Source organism: Chlorocebus sabaeus, chromosome 10, assembly GCF_047675955.1.
Source record: "Chlorocebus sabaeus isolate Y175 chromosome 10, mChlSab1.0.hap1, whole genome shotgun sequence".
Taxonomy (NCBI): domain Eukaryota; kingdom Metazoa; phylum Chordata; class Mammalia; order Primates; family Cercopithecidae; genus Chlorocebus; species Chlorocebus sabaeus.
In genome coordinates, this window is record NC_132913.1 from 50,034,539 (window position 1) to 50,056,647 (window position 22,109).

The following is a 22,109-nucleotide window of genomic DNA, read 5'->3' on the forward strand; positions in this document are numbered from 1 at the left end:
AAAAATGCCAGCAAATTACTGAAATGAAAATGTGAATGTGAAGAACAGTTTTTAAAAGAGTGAAGCTGGTGTGAAGTGGGGGCATCCAGTGAGGATACTCAGCTATTCAAGATATCCTCATTGCTCCTAGGTTTCAAAATACTTAGCATGTTTTTTAATAGGAAAATAAATTGCCTCAAATATTTTCTACATGTGTTTTTCAACAAAAATTGAATTGCAAAATTCAACAAATTTCAACAGAAATTGAACTAGATTACATTTAGTGATCAGACAATAAGGTACTCTTTCTACTGGATCAACAAAAATTAAAAAGAATGCCAAGTTTTATTAGACAAATAAAATGTGCAGTTAAATACATTCCTTTTTGGAGTTACAGTTTGACAAGGAGTATCAAAAGTTTTAGGATAGGTATACCGTTATGCAGTAATTATACTTCTAGGAGTATTTAGTAAGGAAAAAAATTACAGGTGGTCAAGATGATTGAACAGACTTTTGGTACATTTGTACAATAGTAAAAAGTTAGAAATAGTCGAGTGCTCAATTATTGGTAATATTCTGTGGATATTAAAACAATTATGGTCTGTGTATAAATTTTATGTAATCATTAAAAAAACATAATCATGTTCAGCAGAAATTTCTCGGTGAGGAAAACAAGCCACAAACTGTGATATATGTAGTGCTGTTCTGGTCTTGCTAAAAACATGCATGAATGCTCACATGTGTGTATTTGTGTAGAAAAATTATAGCTGCACTACATGCCATCATTGTAACAGTGGATATCTCTTAGTGTTAAGATTATGGGGCTTTTTTTCTATTTTCTCTCTGTATTTTTAAATTTTTCAACAGTGAAGTTAAATCACCTTGACAGAGACAGAGAGCAAGTAGAGATACAAGTCCTTGTTGAAGTGGCGAAATCCTGTATCAGGATGTGACTGATCAAGTGTCTTCTGATATCATACAGGCCTTACAATCTCAACCCATGACCCAAGGTTTGGAAAAAAGAATGAAATGTTTTGTGAGACCAGTGTGAGTATGAAGCTGTGTCCAATATGTGGAGAAAAATAGCAGAAAAATACATCAGCATAATTGCAAGGTTGTATAAGTATTTTGTGTATTTAACTGAGGAGATCCAGGGGCTGGGATGGTTTGTACACATGCACATATTATTATGAGAACATGTAGAGATATTCTTCCTTTTATTGAACTTGTGGATGTTCCATCAGAATCAGTCAACTGTGTTGGCATCAGGGATCTATCTGAACTCTTCTGACCATTCACCTTTTCCCTAGGCTAACTAAGAAGAGTTATTTGTTATGTATTTTTATAATGAGTTACAGGTTATTAAGTATTAGAATAAACTGCTTTATAGTATATAAACCATATGGCAGCAAGTTAATAATTAATTTCTCAGTTAACAAACAATGTAAGTTATTGATTTTTACCATTCTCATAGCAGCAAAATGACCAGCACAAGATGGTGAATGAATGAATGAATGATATCTTTCCAGACTCTGACACCTTTCACAGATATTCATCTGTAAATGGGTGTATTGCTGGGTTCTCTTAAGTCTGTTCTTTGCTCTCCCACCATTTCTTCTACTTCTTAATAACTGCCTTAATGAGTCCCTTCAAAATGTTCAACGTAGAGTGGGAAAGACAGAAATAGAAACAAATTAATACAATATAATTTCATAAGTGTTCCAATAGAGAAGGAAAATATGTGAGAAATGTGGAGAAGGCTGCCTGAGGGACTTAGAGACCTTAGAAATGAGCTGAGATTGAAGCCATACAGAATTTGCTTAAAAGTGGAGGAGAATTGATGAAGGGTGCAGGGAGGGGACATTAAGGCTATCTCAGGGAGGAGAAACCAAGTGGTCAAAGGGAGGAGTCCTGAGGATGATGGCCTTTAGGAGGAGCTCAGGGAAACAAGTTAGTAGGCTGTGTAACAGGAAGTGAGTCTGACATCTGGCTCAAGATGTAGAAAATTGGAGGCATTTTAAATAAACCAGACACTGTCCACGCAGTATATTTATGTGTTCCCTTTAAAATACTAGTGGTGAATTTTGTTACATCACGTAATCTTGCCAGGAAATAAAACTTTCTTGTGGGAAGGAGAGGGGAAAAGGACACCATACATGGCTCTGCTACTGAATCACAATACTCTTATGAAATTTCTTCCTGATTTCGTGGATGAAGACTAGACATATAGTAACTGAGGAGACCTTGACCAAAAATGTCCCCAAAATCTAAGTCAGTCATACAATATATAGTCCAAAACTGAGACATTGTAAGATCAAAAAAGAATACCGTTTAAAATGATGTAGATTATAAGCATATACTAGCTATCCTCATTCTACTAAAATCTAACACTCTGCCTGATATTCATTTTTATTAATAAAGTTCTGTTAAAAATGCAAAATGCCTTGCTTTATTCACTCTTTGATGTGAATTAAGTTAGTCAGATTTAAACCTTGGATAATTGATAAAATCTATGGTTAAGAACTGGAACGAGGAAATACAGAATAGAGTAGGTTGAGGTTTAAGATGTGTATCATTTGGAGGCAATGTGGTAGAGTTTGCAAGCATAGATAAATGTAAATCATAAGCCACACTTCCACATTACTCTGTGATCATTAGTACTTAACTTCTCTGAACCTCAATTTAACTTATCTGTAAAATGGGATAATATCTGCTCCCAAAACTGTCATGAAAATCACTTAAAGCAATTTGTATGAAGAACCAGTCACTGAGTTGGAACTCAATGTTAGACCTTTGGGAGAAGATCTATACTGAGTAGAGGGCTGGTGTCCATTGCATGCAACCACAGAAATTAAAATCTGAAGAGCACATCTGTTGCATATAAGCCCCTTGAATAAAGGTACAGCTAAAGATCAAATGATTAATATTATTATTAACTAAAACAGATGGTATACATAAACTTTTTAGCAAACCAAGAAGAAATTTTAATGGATTTAGCTAAAAGAGGTAAACAGAAACTTCATTAAAAAGTATTCACACACCATGCAACCTTGCATAGCTCTAACAATGATTTTGTCCAATTGATATAATCTTAATTAGTATATGCAAATGCCTTAAGATTGTGTTACAATATGTGATCTTTCTTAGCACAAATGGATTTTTATTACTTTTGCTTTGTTACTTGTTATAAAACCACCACTAATTTGTATTTTAATTTTTGTCATCATGCCCATCATCTTAAGTCATTGATACAGACTTCACTGAATATAAGTAAGAAGAGTGTTTTGAGGCTACAATAATCTATATGATGGGCAACAGACATTTTAAGCGTATTGAACTCATGCAGTTATTACATTTTTCTCAAAACAAATATTTCCAAAAATGCAGAAGAATTAATGTCCTATCAAAATTAAGAAAGAATGATAAATAAAAACACTCCTAAAGATCTCAAAAAAAAAAAAAAAAAAAAAAAGGGAAGGAACAAAATGAAAACAGAAAAAGGAAACAAGAAAACCCACAATGGTGAGAGTCCACTTGCTGTTACACTGTATTCTGACTCATCTGGAAAGAAAGCGCAGGTAAGCAAAAGCTGTGTGGCTCAGGGAACCTCACATATCCCGCCCAGCACAGTCGAGTTTGAGATCATTTTACAAAATGAGCCAACTAAAGGCAGAAATGTACCCACAGTCCTCTCTCACTCCTCCCTTGAATTCCTGCCCACTGAGCACCAGCCACAGCTGTTTTTACCCATTTTCTGAGTAAAAAGTAGTGTGAGACATTCTACAAAACAGTGGGAATCATGAAAAGGACAAGTTTGCACACAAGCAGGCCTACTTTAACTTGGGAAAAGTCAGAGAAGACGCCTCAGCCATGATTCAAGCTATCATGGAAAGAGCCCTTTGCTTTTCTTAATTAGATGTTTAATGTAAATTAAAGGACGATGAGGCAGAGATTATGGAATATTCAGTCACAGCCATGAGAACCTGGAATTCTGTTTTCTCATAACCCATTAACTTTCTTAATTGTTCAGTAATAAGACGTATTTCCTCACTACTATAATTAGTGCCTTATAGCTACCTGACTCTATTGCTTCTCAGTAGCTCAGTGCTATTGCTAAGTGCAGACAGCACAGTAAAGAGAGATAAAATATTCATTTGGCAATTATAATAATTAATTATTAATAACCTAACTTTATTATTTTACATTTTACATTGCCATTATTGTATAACCCTGAAATCAAGCTTCATTACTGATTAAGAATTTTTAAGAAAATATGGAGAGATAAACAGTTGCACTAGATATAAAATGCCAGTAGAGTGTGTAACATAGTCAGTTAGTTATATAATTGTGTCAACCACAGCAAGGAAATCAAGTTAGAAAAGAACAGAAGAAAACTCTGGTTTGGGCTATTAGAGATTGTTTGAGAAACTAGTAAGTCATTGGTGGGGTAGCAAGTGATTGATACTTAGATAACAGGTTAATAATTTATGGTGAATAGATTCTAACTGTTCACTAAATATTTTTCTAGCTATTCATATTCATATAGTTTCAGGTATGAGGATGATTTAATATCTTAGATTACTGAATAAAACATATGGCCATTAATACAATTAAGGTAAAAATTGTTTTTAATATTTTAGAAGTATTCTTAAGAAAATTTAAAAAAATCAAAGCATTACACTTTTCCTATAACACACTCTCCCCCAGATCTTATTAACTGAATCTGTTTTTTTTTTTTTTTTTCTAACTGTATGGTACCATTTTTCATCTTCTCTTCATTCTTTAAGTGAATACTAACAGTGCACTCACTTCGTACTAGTTACCCTTCCATATATCCTGGACATAGAAATTAATAAGACTTGGTATTTTCTCTGAATAAGCTAAAAATAGACTAAATTGACTACAATAATATGTAATAACAAGGAGCACACTTCAGAGGCTACCCTGGAGTCTAGAACCAAGTGCTATGAGGAGACAGGGTGCAAATATTGGGAACATCAGGAAGGATTTCACAGAGAAGTCTTTTGATCTGTCTTTGAAAGAAGAATGATGGCTTCTTTAGGGTAAGAAGCTGAGGGAAGGGCAATCCATTTAGAAAGTCTTTGAAGTATTCATTATAGGTAAAGAAAAACTTCTAAAGGTTAAACAGAGTCTTAGTAGAAGAAAAATATGTTACTTTTTTAAGAAACTCTGAGCAATGAAGAATGACTGGATCATAAGATTTGTGGGAGAAACGAAAGTGGCAATATATTCAACTAATTGATATTTATTGAATACATTATGGAAACCATGCCAGAAGTAATGCTGTGTTCTTTATTGTATGAGACACACTCAATAAGCCTAACAACATAGATGATATTCTCCAAATAGTTATCAGTAAAGAAAATTGAGGCACGAAGAAGGTAAACTCCAACGTGTTCATCTAGTTATTATCAGAGATGGGAATGCAACTGGATTTTTCTAAACGTACCTATGATGGTTTGGATGTATGTGTTCCTTCAAAAATTTATGTTGGAACTTCAACCCCAACATGAGAGTAGTAAGAAGTGTAGACTTTGGGGTGTGATTAAGTCATATGGGCTCCACTCTCCTGAATGGGATTAATGCCTTTAAGAGGCCTAAGAGAGCTGACTACCGCTTTTAGCCCTCTGCTTCTGCCACGTGAGGCCACAGCAATAAACTGCCATCTTGAAAGCAAAGAGCCAGCCTTCACCAGTCCCAGAATCTGTTGATGCCTTGATCTTGGTTCTCCCAGCCTGCAAAACTGTGAGAAATATATCTCTATTGTTTATAAGTTACCCACTCTAAGGTATTTTGTTATCACAAAAGGAAAAGACTAAGACAACACCATACTTGAAGTCCCAAGTGAATTCAATTCTGAAGCCAGCCAGTATCCTAGTTTAATGACTTAAAACAAGTTTGATATAGGTACACCGAGCAGGAGTAAGACAAAGTTGTTAAGGGCTCAGACTCCACTGTGCATGAATTATGTGCAATTTGGCAAATTATTCAGTCTCTCTGGGCCTCAGTGTTATTTCCACAAAAAGGGGATAATAAGAATATATATTTTATGAGATGGTTGTATCCACTTTTTAGTATATAAAATTTACTTTCAGTGATCCTTGGCGATAATAAGCCATCAGCATAGGTGATTCGTGTTTCAGAAATAGGTCTCTCCCACCATATAGAGGATGAATCGGAGGAGAGAAACTAGAAACTTGAATACTTCAGAAGGACAGCAGGCTTTCATTAGACCACTTCGAAGTGGTTGGAAAAGTGGAGGTAGCATTGAAAGATAGTTCTGATGTAAAGATTGAAAGGATTTGGTGACCAGTTGAGTTTAGGGAGCTGAGGGATGGAGAAAAATGGAAAAGGACACCAAAATTTCTAGTATAGATCACAGATGAATGATGACACCTCAAAACTTCATACCCCAACTGTTACTTCCCTGTGGCTCTACTAACCGGGCACTCTCCTGGCAGCCTAGATTGCCAGCAATGGATTCAGCGATTATTTATACCAAACAACAACAGCAACAAAACCAAAACAACCAACCAACCAACCAACGAACGAACCAACCAACAAACCAAAAACCTTGGGAAGCCAGTAGAAACGAGTTCCTCCTGTTAAACTTATCCTATTCCTTCAGTCCTAAACCGACCTGTTCTCAAGCCCCTTGGGTGTGAAAATAACTAAGAAGTTCTCCCTCAAGCTGGCTGAAACATGGCTTCTTGTCACTAGAATTTCTTAGAGGTATGATGTTGGTGAATGGTGAAAAGTAACTGATAAACAGAGCTCAGTCACAGTTTTAGGGCATTTGGTTTCACTTAGTACAATACTGAAATAGTTTTCAAATTATGGGGAAGAGCATTCCTTGCGAATGCCTATTTTATCAACAATTACACCTGATCAAATCTGAATTCTGGATAATATGCAAAGTCGGTGACATGATATAAAATTTATGCACATAAGGGAAGACGAATTTTAGGATTACTGTTGTTGCAGTAGTCCACTGAATAGAATATAAAAATGTATAAACAGAAAGTTAAAATGAACACCCAAGCAAACTCTAGGCAAGATACGCTCTGAAAATCTTTCTCATTGCTTGAATTACACACACACAAAATATATTTTTGTTCTTGTCTAAAAAACTACCATCTGTATGTCTTCTACACAATCCAAGAATTAAGAGAGCTGAATGTTTTATATGCCATATAACTTATATAAAGCTATTATGAAATTTTGTGAAATTTCTGTTTGTACTAATAAAATTTTAACTAAACTGCATTGCTTCTTTAATACATTATTATGTATACATGACAATGGTGAAAAAAGATACACATAAGCACGTTTATTTTAAATTTGGGGAATAGAAGGAAAATAGCAATTAATAATACATTTTGCAGGTTCTCTATGCAATTAACAACCCCATAGTCCAAATACTCTTTTTCCATTAAAAATAATTTTATACAAACAGCTGAGATTTAGAAGATGGAAATGAACATTAGTCACTCTGTAATACAAATGTCCTGCAAGCAGAGATCAGGTTGCATCTTCCTTTGTATCTCTTCCTACTGTTCTTATAGTGCCTGGTACGTTATGTGAGAGAGAGGAGGCACTCAGTATACATCTTCACCTTGATTCACAAAAGAGAGCTGTTTCTAGAAGGTCTTTCCACATAATTTTCAGACATAGTAACTTCAGTGTTGTCAAATCAAGACCTCTTCTGAGTTTAGTTAATCAAACTCTACCTTTGAAACTTTGTACTGATATGTGACTGGATTAGGCAAGGACTTCTCTCAGTCCCTTATCCTTCTTCAGTTCTTTAAAAGCAGTGTGAAGATAAGAAAAGTAGCACTATATATTTCTGATTTGTTAGCAAAATTGCTACTGTAGTGTGTATGAAAGCATAATGGCAAAAATACAAGAATGCTCTGACTTCAAAAAATAATATATTTTAAATCCTACTGTCTTACTGAGTAAAGACGTTTATTTCTCCTGGAGAAATATACTTTGTTTTTTCAAATGCTTAAAGTTGCTTGATAATTTAAGGTCAAAGTCACATGTCTAAATATGCCTGAAGGGGTTTAGCACTTAAACTGGCTAGCTCTATTCTGTGACATACTCCAAACTAGATGAGGGATAAACTTAGTTGTGGGGCCTAACTAAACTATTTTTTTTCTGTTTCCTTTCCATTCGCATCATCTAAAACTATGAACTAGTTAATAACTGAAGTCTTTGCTATTTTTAAATCTTTGTTGCTGAAAAGTGTTTTTAAATGAATGTATTATGCTATTAAAATACGTGCCCAACCTTATATAAGTCATAGCATAATTATAGTTTTGTATAATTAGAGTTTTATGTCAAAAGATTTACAGCGTTATCACCTCAAGCAATACTTCACAGCTGCCAAGGATGATTTATGCAATAATGACTTAAACTGTAAAATAGAATCCTCAAAGGAAGAGCTGTCAAATATTCCTACTGCAAATAACTAGGTTTTTAAAAATTGATATTCTGATAAACAGCAAGTTTAATTGTACCTAGCACAATCACATACAAAAGCATAGTAGGAAATGGTGTTGCAAAATGACGATCGTGTAGTTCACCATGAACCGCATCAATGTGAACTCATTACATAGATCACGGGTTTAAATTGCTTATAAAGCCTCTGGGCCACTTTAGCGAACAAGCTTTCCAAAATAATGCCTCGGTCGTATTTTTACTCCTCCAGTAAGAGCAAATGGAAGAAATGGAAACAGAATATATAAACTTTCTGTTAATTTGTTCATTGGGCTTATTACATCACTCTTCATATTCTTGTGAAATGCTAAATAAAGAATAAGTAAAAGAAGCATTTACTGTATACAGTTAAGAAATCAAGAAACTCAAAAGTCAATGGCATCAATAATAAAGAATTAAGGAAACTTTGAGAAACAAACCAACAAATATGTTGGTGATTTTCCCCCTTCCCGCTTTTATAAATGTAGAGAACCTGGCAGTAGTCTTATCTCTAAGAGATGTGACTGTCCAAGAATTTGTATCTCATAAGCTCTAACTAATTTTGTAGTTGTCATAAATATAAAACCAAGACACACTGAAGATTCTATTCAAGGTATCTGAACTAGCAGCCAAAACACAAGTTTATTACATTCAAAGCAAACAACTACAACTGTGTCATCACTATCTAAAAAGGTCATTCAAATTAATATTTGTCTTAAAATATTAAATAAAAAGAAAATGCTTGGTCCATTATCTCGTGTTTTCCATATCAATCAAAGTAAAATAGGTAGATTTTATAGTTAATGCTAAAGATATTCAAATCCTTGAAGACTGAGTTACACCTGAAAAGGAAGTCAACAGAATCAAACGTTTTACCAAAGGTTAATTTTTTTATACCTAAACAACCCTCCAAATCAAAAGTCCTTTTCTGAAAACAAGGGAGTTTTAATGCATATAACCAAGAAAATCATTCAAATAGAAAGATTTGTATTTGTCAATGTACTAATATATTCAACACAGAAAATTCAATAATTTAATAGGAATTAATCATATTTGTGATTCTTATTAAACTGCTGTTTTACAGTGTTTTGAAATCATTTTACACACCCACATTTCACAACTTTCAAAACATCATCATGCCACTTGTGCTATAATAGATAACTTCTACTTGAAAACACTCTGAAAGATATACCTGGTATCTGAGCAATTTAGACTGTCCAGATTAATGTCATACTTAAATTCTAGGAGTTGGAGAAAACCCTGAAATGGTCTAGAAAACATAATGACCAAAGATGGACCAACATTCACTGAAGTTACCACAATATAGACTGTGTTGGCATCATAATAAATATTCAATAGGAAAAAATGTCAGACATTCAAATTATTCCAAAAGTCCAGATTGTTGACATCAGATACTCGAAAGACATGAGTTACATTTGGGTAGTGAGAGCTCAATCCAATAAATGTTTTCAAGACAACAGAACAATTAGGCTATTTCTAGTATGCCAACATTACTGATTGAAAAGTACGAGAAACGTGGGAAGAACTTTAAAAACAATTTCTATCTGTTTGATAACTATATAATCGCTTTCATTCCAGATTACTACAAAGTTATACAAACTTGTTTTTAGTAATGTTTTGTAACCACTGAAGTTCATGTTAACGAAAATGTAATAATTAAGAATTGTACATTGTACATTGAATTATAAGAAAATAAGAGTAAGAGTGAAACCTTTTCCCTGCTGTCTTTTTTTCTGTCTAGTTTACCAAATGATGAGTCATTATATGATATAGGCCATGGCACATTACATATTTGTCAAAATCTGAAGAGTTTTCTAAAAATCTGAACAGCTACCCCTCTGCCTCAGTAATTTCTGTTAGTGGAATAAAAAGAAATAGATGATGATGAAATATCCACAAAATTAACTATAACATTCAAGTTTTAAAAATAATTTTACCTTTAAGCCCCAAATTGTCAAATATCATTATAGATATAGATATATAGATATTCAGGAATATATATATGTATGTGTGTGTGTATATATATACATACACCTTAAAATAGGCATATCTGGGTATTCATATATGTGAGTTCATTTACATATATATTGTGTGTTTAAGGCATGCCTATCTATTACATGTGTAGTTTTTTAAAAGAACTATTATATCTAACTCTTATTGCTCTCATAGCAAGTTTGACAGAAGGAGGTGTTGCCCTTGAAGTTGAGGTATGACCTTAAGTTTAAGATCCCAGTTTTGCTGTAGTTATAAAAATCAATACTAATAACTCCACAGTATCATAATTTTTTTCTACATTTCTTAGTTTAGGACAAATCTTGACTACATAAACAGCCTTTATTGTTTGAATATACACAGGTTAACTGGATCAATTAGGTTAAATAGGTATAAGTACCTATTTATCATCCTTAATCTTGTATAAGAAGGAGGAAAAGAAACAAGAGGTGTTGCCTATCAACTAAAGCTAAAGAGCCAAGAGACATAACTGTAATAGTTTTAGGTTTTGATATAGTTTTCAACATAAATTTGCTTTGTAGAGTATTTTAAAGTTCAAACAAATAACACTATATCTGTATTTCTCACCTACCAAATGCATACCAACGCAGCAGTAAATTGGTGATCTTTCTATAATTCCTAAAGAAAGAAGCATCTAAGACTGATTTGTAGCATTTTTAACCTGAGTGACATTATATTACTGTACTTTTGAAGAGATCACAGTACCTTTATTCAAAGAAAAAATTGTTTCTCCCAGATCACTAATCAGAATACCTATACATGTTGGATCTCAAAATACTATAAGGAAAGCGTATATCTACAACTGAACATTTTGGGCTTCTTTGCATATGAACTTTTAACAGTCAAAATTTCTTTTCAATGGGATAAAATAGAAGGAATACTAAATAGATAAATTTTACCATTTTTGTGATAGTAGGTGACCTCCACTTTCCTCTCTTCTGATCCCAGCAATGCCTGGGCAATTTGGGCAATATCATGCCTCTTGGTCTCGGGTCCATGGAGAAAGTCGCAGGTGCATGGCTTTTGCATGACATCTGGCCTGGAGAAGCCAGTCATCTCACAGAACCCATCATTGCAATAAATGATGGCACAGTTCTGCACTCTGGCATTTGCAATGATAAATTTTTTATCTGTAATAAGAAGATAGTATGGCATCTTTGAAAAAGCTTCCACAATATTCTCCGTAACACTGAAGGAATTTGTTGCATAATAAGAGCTCTGAAATGCAGGTGCTTCCCCAAATTATGAATTTCTCTATACTTTATGAAAAAAGCAAACACAAGAAACCCCACAAACTTTAAATGTGGGATTAATGATCCTAAGTAATTTTAACAGAAAGTATTAAGAAACCACTCTTCAAATTGCAAGAATAGAATTTCCCAAATAGTCTAGCTCTCAAGCCCTGCAACTGCTGGGGATCCTAGTGGGCCCTCAGACAAGCAGCTGCCCATTGATATTTTCAGAATGTCATTTAATTGTAATGTAAATATTTTCAAAGTCAAACAGTGAAACATTCTGTAGTTGTAAGATTTCTCATTTCAACTTTGGCCCTTTGAATACAACTTTCTCAAAGTAGTTATTATTCTTTGGCTTCTCTCTATCTCTCTTAGGCATGTTACACACATCATGTTAAAAACAAAGGCAACTAGCTTTAGTAATGAAACTACTTCATATTTAATAGCAATTCAATAAGGCAAAGGTTCAACTTTTCATAATATATATTTTCCAAAAGAAAAATATTTACACACACTCAGTGAATATCATGATGACACTTTTTACTTTTACTTTGGGAGATCCTTGATGTTTTGTGTAGTAGCAGGAATTTTTAATACGAAGAGCTTATTAATTTATATCACAGATTGTATTTACTATTTCCAAATATGTTGTGAAGCAGGATATACAAGTTTATTTTGTACGCAAGGTACCAGAGCCTCACGTCACTAAATGCAGTGTTGAAATAACCGCAAAATATATGCCATACAAATGTATTAATATAGTTTTAAGAAAAGGTTGAAGATAAGTTAACAAATATAGGATTTTAAATTAATATACTTATATAGCAAAAATGTATTCCCTATATTTAGTCCACATGAGAACATTAAATTTCTGTTCATTCAGTCTTTGTGGGATTTATTTATTACACTTCAATTTTTAAATTTCTAGATGGAAATGTTAAGGAGATAATAAAAGAATAGAAATATTATTTTGAATAATGAGCCATTTGCATCGGAAACCAGCAGAGATTAGATACTGCTTTTCCAAATTATCCTGCTTAGGATATATTTGCATTGATTCAATACAACATTTAGCTTCTATAAACTAATAGCAAGCAAGCATCCGTGTCATACCACTGCCTTGCAGTTTAACCAAGGTAAAATATAGTTTGCATAGCCATTTACATCGCTACTACCATTTACATTCTCTTGTTCGAATAGTGTGGTCTGCTCTGCTTCCGACTTTCAAAAAGTCTACAGTAAAACAACCTCAAAATATAAACCCATGTTATCCTAGCACGTTCCCTTTAAGATAGTAGAATAGTAGGACATTAAGTAGCAAGGCAGATAATGGAGCAGTGGTAGAGGAGGATCAAATTGCCTCCTATAATGGAGACCGTAATCTAAAATGTAAATCAAAATTAATATCAGAAGAATAACGCTCCCGCTGCCGCTCGAACCTCCTGGCTCGGTTTCATAGCCTCTTAACTTGACAGAGCCTGGAGTTGCCGGTCTCCCCAGCTTGGAAGCGGTGGACGCCAAGTGCACTATCAAGGCAGAAAGCGAGGGCGAGAGAAGAGAACAAATGAACTTACTTTGCCCTTCAAATTTCCGAATGATGGTCCCCAGAAATGTATTTTGTGGTGCCACATGCCCCCTGCGCACAGGCATGTTGGCCCCAGTCTTCCGAGGAGCGCTCCCCCGGAGCTCTGGAGTTCTCCCGGGATCTCTCCTCGGCTAGAGCCCAGGCCAGCGCGCGAGCCGCTCTTTGTGGCAGAGCATCCTCTTTTGAAACCAGAATTCTCTTCCCATTAGCACCACTTCTAGACACCCGCTTTCCCCACCGGAGTCCAATCCATTCCCCTCACCTTCCGGAGGGGCCTCGCACCGGACTGCCGCGGGTGAGAGGGTTTGGGGGTGGGGAACGGGAAGGAGGCGGGGTGAGGGGAGGTGGCGGGGGAGGGAAGGAGGGAGGGAGCGGTGGGGGTGGGGTGGGAAGGGGGCGGGGAGTCACAAGGGCAATCGATCTGTTTCTCTTCTCCCGAACAGCGCCAATTTCCCAGTGCAAATGGGCTTAACCTGGCGGTTGCCCAGAGCAGTGAGGAATGGCTGAGGGGGGTTGGAAGACTTGTGCCGCTTTTGCAGGAAGGAGAGAGAGAAAAGGAGGCTGGGGGTCGGGGGGGTTGACGTTTCTATCCCCGCCCTCTCCCCCTAACACACACACACACACACACACACACACACACACACACACGCTCCCTTTATCCTGGTAGCTTGGGCGCCGCCACAGCTCGGATTACTCAAGCGTGCTTTAGCGGAAGCCAGCCAAGAAATCTCTAAAACTCAGTGACAAACAGCTACTCTGGGAAGGTGATCTCTACGGCCACCAGCCACAGAGCTCCGTCCCTGAGCTCCTCACGCCGCAGTAGCTAAGCTGCAAGGAAAACACAGGTGGGAAAACAGTTTCTTAATGAGGAATATTTGTAGGCTCTGTTGGCGCTCAGCAGGTTGAAGATTGAGAATGAACCACCTAAGGGTGCAGAATTAGCCTCAGGGTGCAGCTCGGATCCCTGGGTTCAGCAGAGGTGGGTGCCGAAGCCCGAACTGAATTGGCACGCGGGTCCCTGCCCAGCGCTGAGCCGCGCCTCGGAAAGACTGAAAGCTGCCCGTGCCGCTGAGCATGCCCAGTTTCTGCCTGAGTCCCTGGAGGGTTGCAAGATTGGGGGTTGATTTGGTCTCCAGGTGCCGTAGGCTCCGAGAAAGATGAGACGGCCAAAGACGAGAAGGCCAAAGATTGCGAGCGACTAGTACAAAACAAGGAAAGAGTTTGAAATAGGTGAGGCTGAGCGCCAAGGGGAAGGAACAAAAGGTGGGTGGGGCTAAGAGTTACCAGCCTTGGCTGTGACCTCCGATGCCACTCATCTCCGGAACACACTAGCTACATTCTGCTCTCCTCCACCATCTCTAAGGAGCCATCTCATATAGGATAGAAAAGGGTTCAAGAGGCAGAATAGAGTCCTCTTCCTTCTCGCTTCTCAAAGGCTGTCAGGGTGGGAATCTCAGGGTATACAGACACTTCTGTTCAAACAGTCCTCCTGGAGACTTAGGAAAACAAATGTGACAAGCTGTGCCAGGAAAGCATGTTTCTGAAGTTGTTTTTCTAGTTTTTCTTTATTGTTTTCCCTTTATTTTTGTTCTCTCTCCCCCACCCCCTTTAACCTGATAGCCCCTCTCCACACCCCTTTCTCTAAATGGAATTTGCTACGACTTCATTCTACTCAAGCAGAACACAGACGAATATCTCATTTCCTGCTGGAGATAAGGGTCCAGAGATTCCTGTCAACACATGCAGTTGCGTGATAGAATCTGGAGGGTTCTTGTAGCTCATTAGCCTGCTATGCCTTGAGTCAACTGGGTTCTTATCGTCTCAGTTACAGCTTCAAATCTGAAGTGAAATAATGAGAGTGGAACTGAGAAGGGCCGTGAAGCAGGGTTAGTTTAGGAAGGTGAATCAGGTGGGTTGCAATAACCAGGAAGTAAGCATAACAACTTTTATGTTCCAAAACAACAACCCCCAAAGTCTAAACAAAAACAAGAACCGAAGTAATTCCTCCTCTTTAATATCAGAGTAATTAAAATGAATCAAACGAAAGACGTTCCTAGGAATGTTGAATTTTATGGCTAATAAGGTTTACTTTAAAAATAAGCAACCTATGACAACCTCTAGGCTCTTCTAGTAGCTTGAGCTTTCCTAAGTCTTTATGGTTGCCTCTGCGGGAATATAAAAAGCCATATATCACTAGTGTGTGGTTTTGTTTTCTCCTTAAAAATATATATAAGTCCATCATTCCGTCATACTGTTCGCTAGCTGCAGCCGTGCTTGGGAGACGACTAGAGTTTCTCTCCCAGGTGCTGAACGTGTGGAGCTATCCATGGTTCTGAATCCGAATCAGCCGTTGGCAATTGTTCTCTGCCTACAACCAGCCGCAGACAATAGAATAACAAACTCAGGCAAGTGGCCTAATGTATCCACATGCACCACTCTTCTTCACCAAATGCCCAAAGAAATACAGAGTGCTTTTTACACCCATTTCTAAAACACATTTCTTCTCTACTTAGCGTCTTAACTAAACCCAAGTTCACCTTCCTCCCAAAATGCATCAAGGACTCCAGAAAAAAAATGAAGAAACTGCATATTGCGTAGATTGTAATTAAAGTTTCACGTATAAAGTTGTATTTTAATTAAGATTTCACGGCATAATAATATAACAATAAGTTATATAAAGGTCATATAGATAAACTTTTTAAAAATTACACATAAATTTAGTGAATGAACACTGTTTTAAAGTAATAGGTATTTCCAAATACAGCTGGAAACACAAAGTTTATCTGTCACATGACAAGATATATTGACATGCAGAAGGTAACTGTGCATAATGTCTCTAATTATAAGTCTGAAACTAACTTTCATAGGATATTGATTCTGGAAACCCTTGAATTCCACTTTCCTTCTTCAAGAGAAAAAGTGGCTTTCTGTTCCCTGAAGTATTCTCTCTTTCTCTGCAACTTTTAGAGTGGTCTCTGTTTGTTTGGGTTGGTTAACTAAATACGTGATGGCTAAAATTCCATTGTCTTTGTTACATATGTGTGAGCTCTGTGGGCTTTACACTTTTCCTAATCTCATTTAACTCCAAAATTAGTTCTATTAAGGATTCAGTGTAAAACCACAGAACATTTTATAACCTATGTATTGTAATTGATTGACTGAGCAGAAGATTAAAGGCATCCTGTTTCTAAATTACCCCAGTAATCGTGTTCATACATTATACATTGGAACAGTGGAGAAAGTACATTAATCTATATTCAGCCAATAGAATAAAACCAGTGGATGGTAATCATGGCTGCTTGTTGGCTGGAAAATTATCCTCCCCCACTCCACTCTCTATAAAAGCTAACTTTATATTTTGTGTGGAGACCCACTTTCACAAGTTTTTAGTATTTTTGGACCCTTTTGGAAGTCCAAATATTGAACCAAGCACACAATTCAACTGTTGAAATCTTATCATGTATACAGCTTAACACTCAATACAATCTACTTATAGGCAAGGATGCAGGATAGATTGTATATTCTTAAAATTACATAATTATCAATATTACTTTAAAATTAAGTCATTTAGTATTTACATATGTAAAAATATTTTGAATGCCTACCATATAATAACAATTCAATAAATTTTACACACACAGCATTTTCCATAGAAGCTCACAGAATTAATGAAACTCTGCTTAAGAAACCTACATTAGAAATCATTCAAGCAGCATATATTATTGCAACCATCACTATGGGATATTTAAGTGGCATTCATATATTGGTATAGAATAGAAACTTTTTAATATCAAATTAAATAATGTGATTTGGTTCACATTTTTGAGATGCTGCAGAATATATATCAATGAAATTAATGTAAAGTTTTCCCAATTCAGCAAAACTAGTTTAATAATCTGATGACCACAGTGCACATTTTTATTTTTCTTATTTATTTAATCTTTTTTTTCTTTGGGACGGTGTCTTGCCCTGTCACCCAGGCTGGAGTGCAGTGGCACGATCTCGGCTCACTGCAATCTCCGCCTCCCAGGTTCACGTCATTCTCCTGCCTCAGCCTTTGGAGTTGCTGGGACAACAGGCACCCAACACCACGCCAGGCTAATGTTTTTGTATTTTCAGTAGAGATGAGTTTTCACTGTGTTAGCCAGGATGGTCTCGATCTCCTGACCTTGTGATCCATCTGCCTTGGCCTCTCAAAGTGCTGGGATTACAGGCAGCCACGGTGCTCAGACTATTTAATCTTTTTCTATAGATGGATTCTGGTTCTGTCGCCCAAGCTGTAGTGCAGTGGCATGATATAGCTCACTACAGCCTCACACCCCTTGCTGACCAACTGATCCTCCCACCTCAGCCTCCTGATTAGCTGAGACTATAGGTACAGACCACTGTGCCTGGCTAATTAAAAAAAAAAATTTAGAGATGGGCTTCTGCCTTGTTGCATAGGCTGGTCTCAAACTCCTGGCTTCAAGTGATCTGCCCCTCTTGGCCTCTCAAAATGCTAGGATTATAGGCATGAACCATTATGCCAGGCCTAATGCAGCATTTTAATGGCTGTTTTAATGTAACCTTGTATGGGGATCCTGGGTATCATTCTACTAACTGGGTCACATTTAACTGAAGAAACATCTGACTCTACAGTTACAAGTCAGGAAAATTTCAGCTTGTATTATCATAATGTAGCTTTAGTATCTCAGAAGAGGCAAAAATTTTGAGGCCATTTATTAAAACAACAATATTGCTGAGCAGCATAAAATAGGGGCAAGTGCAAGAAAGAAACCTGGTGTTAACACTGCCATTTTTAGGAGAAAATAATGAAGATAATTCAGCTATTTCGCTCATAGCTTTATTTCTAAAATCAGTATAACAATTTCCAACATTCAATTTTGTGAGAAGTAGGAAAATAGATATACAGTGATTAGGACAAAATCTTGTATACAGCGAATATTTAAGTATCATATATCCTACAATATAAATGTTCTACATTTTGGAAATCAGTAAATTAATAACATTTACATTAACATAGAGTATTTAACTAATTTAGATTAAGGGTGTCCTAGTGTTTTGTTGGGGAGGGGGCATGAGAATAAGGTATAGAATAGTCGGTGAATCATGCTTATCCAGGCAACAGGAACTAATGCCAATGACTGTTCCTAATATATTAACATAAGTGTATATAGTCAGAAAATTGAATTTTACTTCAGAAAATTTAAGATACCTTTCTTATGCCATACTTTATATGTTAGTTCTAATCCAAATAGTCACTTTACCTCAGATACTTTGGGACAACATATTCTACATGTAAATTTTTATCCAAATTTATAAGATTTGGCTAATCTTGTTGATAATATGTAAATATTAGTAGAAGAATAAATTCTTCCCTGTAAGGAATAAGTTATTGGCCGTCCTTTTCCTAAAAATGAATATTCCTGCAGAAAATAATCTGTCTGTATGTGTGTTGTTAATATCATACATTCATCAATAACTGACACATTAGATAGCTAGGAACCTAACTAAATTATTATATTTTATGAAAAAAATACGTATATACACCTATAAATCTATGCTTGTTAAAATGAAAAATTAGATAGGTATTCTAGGTGAAGATTTCATAGAGTGCATGGGTAAGGCTGTTTTATAAGATGATTTATTTACTAAATTTAGTAAGTAATTTAGCACATGGGTCAAAAATGAGCTTTGTTGCATATAGCTTTATTGAAGGCTAAGAGGGTATATGAGACACTTTTATATCAGTAGACCTTAAAATTGTTGTATTGTTTTGGCTGGCATATCTACTTTTGCAATTATGCAAATTAATGAATTTGTGGTATTCATTACGTCTAACTTGATTGGTCTTTGCACCTTGTGGAAATATGCATATGTGTATATAGATAAATAGATAGATATAGATACAGGTAATATAGATAATGAGATTTCAAGTTACACCAAATTGCATTGTTTCTTTTCTGGACAAAATGCACAGTTGCTTTTATTTAAAATGTGATGGTTAAATTGCCTATGTCTGTGGATAGGTTTAATTTGATTACAGAAAGTCTATATTTAGTATTCAGATAAATCTATACACAGAGAATCAGCTTTTTTCCAAACTTAAATAATTTGGAAGTCATATTTTGTGGTTCTACATCTATCTGCTCATGATAAAGTAATGGAGTCAGGGTTTAATGCCTCACATTTAACAATTGTATAATTGGACAAAATAGAGAAACCGAGGTGCTTAGACATTGAAAAACAAGGAATACATGAGAATATTTCCTGAAAGAAGAGCAAAACCAAGATATAGCCTACGATTTACACATATTACTGGCTAAAAAGCTCTTCTAGAGCACAGTGCATGGAGTAAGAAACCAAACAAAACTCAATGGACTTAACTGAGGAAATAACGTTCTCAACAGAGGGAGCTGCACAGAAAGAGAGGTCTAGGTATCTTCATAGGGTCAGTGAAAGTCTGTCTGAGTATTGATTTGCACAAGCATGTGAGGAAACCACCCAAGACTAGGGGAAGAAACTAAGGAAAATGTTGTCAGAACAATTAGCAAAGCTCACACATATCTGGAATTAGTTGCTATTCTCGCCACCTAAAGTGAATAACCTATGTCCTATGTATATATAGGGTCTTCATAAATATACTGTATTAATGGAGGGGGTGAAATGATAAGTAAAGCTTCTCTGTCAAACTCAAAAAGAAGCCTAAAAAGGATTTTACTGGTATGCTAATTTTGTCCTAGAGAAAAGATCAACAATATTTAAAATAATATAACAAAATCAAGCATCACATGACATATAATGAACAAAGTCCAGCAATGAACTAAACATCATCAGGCATGCAATAAAGTAGCAAAGCCTGATCCATAACCAGGAGAAAAAGCAACAACAGAAACAGACCAGAAAGGACACAGATGTTTTTGAACTAGTAGACAAGGACATTACAAAGTTATTGTAAGTATACTGCATATGTACAAAAAAGTAGAGGAAAACATAAATGTGATAATGAAAAAAATGGAAGATATAAAAAGATTCAAATCAAACATATAGGTACCATAAATATAGAATCCAAGAAAAAAAATACATTGGATGAGAGTAAGAGTAACTAGACACTAAAACAAAAATTCAGTGAAACTGAGGACTTAGCAATAGAAAATATTCAAAACAAAACACAGAGAGAAAAGAACTGGTCAAAGAAAGAACAGCATTTGTCACCTGCGGGAAAATATCAAGCGGTCCAACAAACATATAATTGGGGCCCCAGGGGAAAAAATGAGTCAGAAAGGGAAACTGTTTCAAAAGTAATTCTAAATACTTTCAAACTATAATAGAAAATTTGAATTCAGAGATCCACAAAGTTCAACAAAGCCCAAACAGAAGAAAAATGAAGTCACAACAAGACATATCATAATCAAATGAATGATGACTTTTAATAGACATAAAAAGTCTTAAAAACAACAAGTTAAAAAAGAGACATAGTCCTTATAATGGATAATTTTTATCAGAATCTATTATAGTAATAATGTACTTCAGCAACATGCATGGAATAATAAAACAAAAACAAAACAAAAGAAACACTTATCAGCTGTCAATCTAGAGTTTACTATGCAGTAAAATTTATCATTCACAAATTAAGGTGAAATAAAGAATTTTTCAGACAAACCAACCCAAGAGAATTCACTAACCACAGACCTATAATAAAATTTGTGTTAATTTAGAAAAAGAAGGAAAATCAAATCAAAAGAAAAATTGGATTAACCCAAAGCAATGAAGATCTGTGGGCAAAATAAACTTTTTTTTGCAAAATTTTAAAGGTATTTTAAAAGATATTTGAATGTTTAAGATAAAACTAACAATAGTGAATTGTGAGGTGCATCATAATATTGAGGGGGAACTAAAAGTATACACTTGCAAGTTTCTTATAAAAGATATGAAGCAGTATATTATTTGAACTTATAGTGTAATATTCTAAAACGTATTTTATAAACTAAGGAAACCATGATACAGATCAATAAAGATGTATCACTAATGGACTAATAGTAGAGTTGAAAAAGGTTTATAAAAAATCCAAACAAATGCAAAAGAAGAGAAAAGAAATCAAGAACAGATAGGACCAAAAAAACCTGTATAGTAGATTTAACTCAACCATAATTATATTGAGAAATAATAATTATATTAGAGATAACTAATCTAAATGTTCCATTTAAAAGGCAGTTGGTCACCCTAAAACCAAGACCCTCTATCAGTTGTCTGTAAGAAATCGACTTTAAATAAAAGATGAAATTAAGTTTAAAGTCAAATTATAAGAAAAAGTTTAACATGCAAACTTTATTTTTTCAAAAAACCTGGAGTTGCTATATTAATATTAGACAAAGTAGATTGAAGAACTAGAATAATTACCAGGGATAATGAGGGACATTTTGTAATGATAGAGACATTACTCTTTCATGAGGATATGACAGTCATAAATGTGTATTCTCTTCTAATGGAATTTTAACATACATGAATCAGTAACTAATAGATGTTATATATTCATGCAGTAGATATTACTAGGACATAGAAATAATAAAATACTAATACATACTACAACATGAAGGAACATTGAAACCATTATAGTATGTGAAAGAAACTAGACACATAACACTACATATTCTATGATTCAATTTTTGTGACATGCTCAGAACAGGCAAATCTCTATAGACATAAAACAGATTAGTGGTTGCTAGGGGCTAGTAGAGAGAGGAATGGGGAGTAACTTCTAATGAGTATAAGGC

General features: G+C 35.4%; 1 protein-coding gene across 2 annotated transcripts in view; it reads right to left on the reverse strand.

The window, feature by feature from the left end:
• KCNH7 (potassium voltage-gated channel subfamily H member 7) overlaps nt 1-13,648 on the reverse strand; it is a 472,939-nt gene extending 459,291 nt beyond the window's left edge. For both annotated transcript variants that reach the window (XM_073019761.1, XM_038002006.2), the window contains exons 1-2: nt 13,325-13,648; nt 11,415-11,645 (exon numbers count right to left, since the gene is read on the reverse strand). In XM_073019761.1, coding sequence (XP_072875862.1) covers nt 11,415-11,645; nt 13,325-13,400 — 307 coding nt within the window. In that variant the 5' untranslated portion in view covers nt 13,401-13,648. The remainder of the gene's footprint in view (nt 1-11,414; nt 11,646-13,324) is intronic.
• Between the last annotated feature and the right edge of the window lie 8,461 nt (nt 13,649-22,109).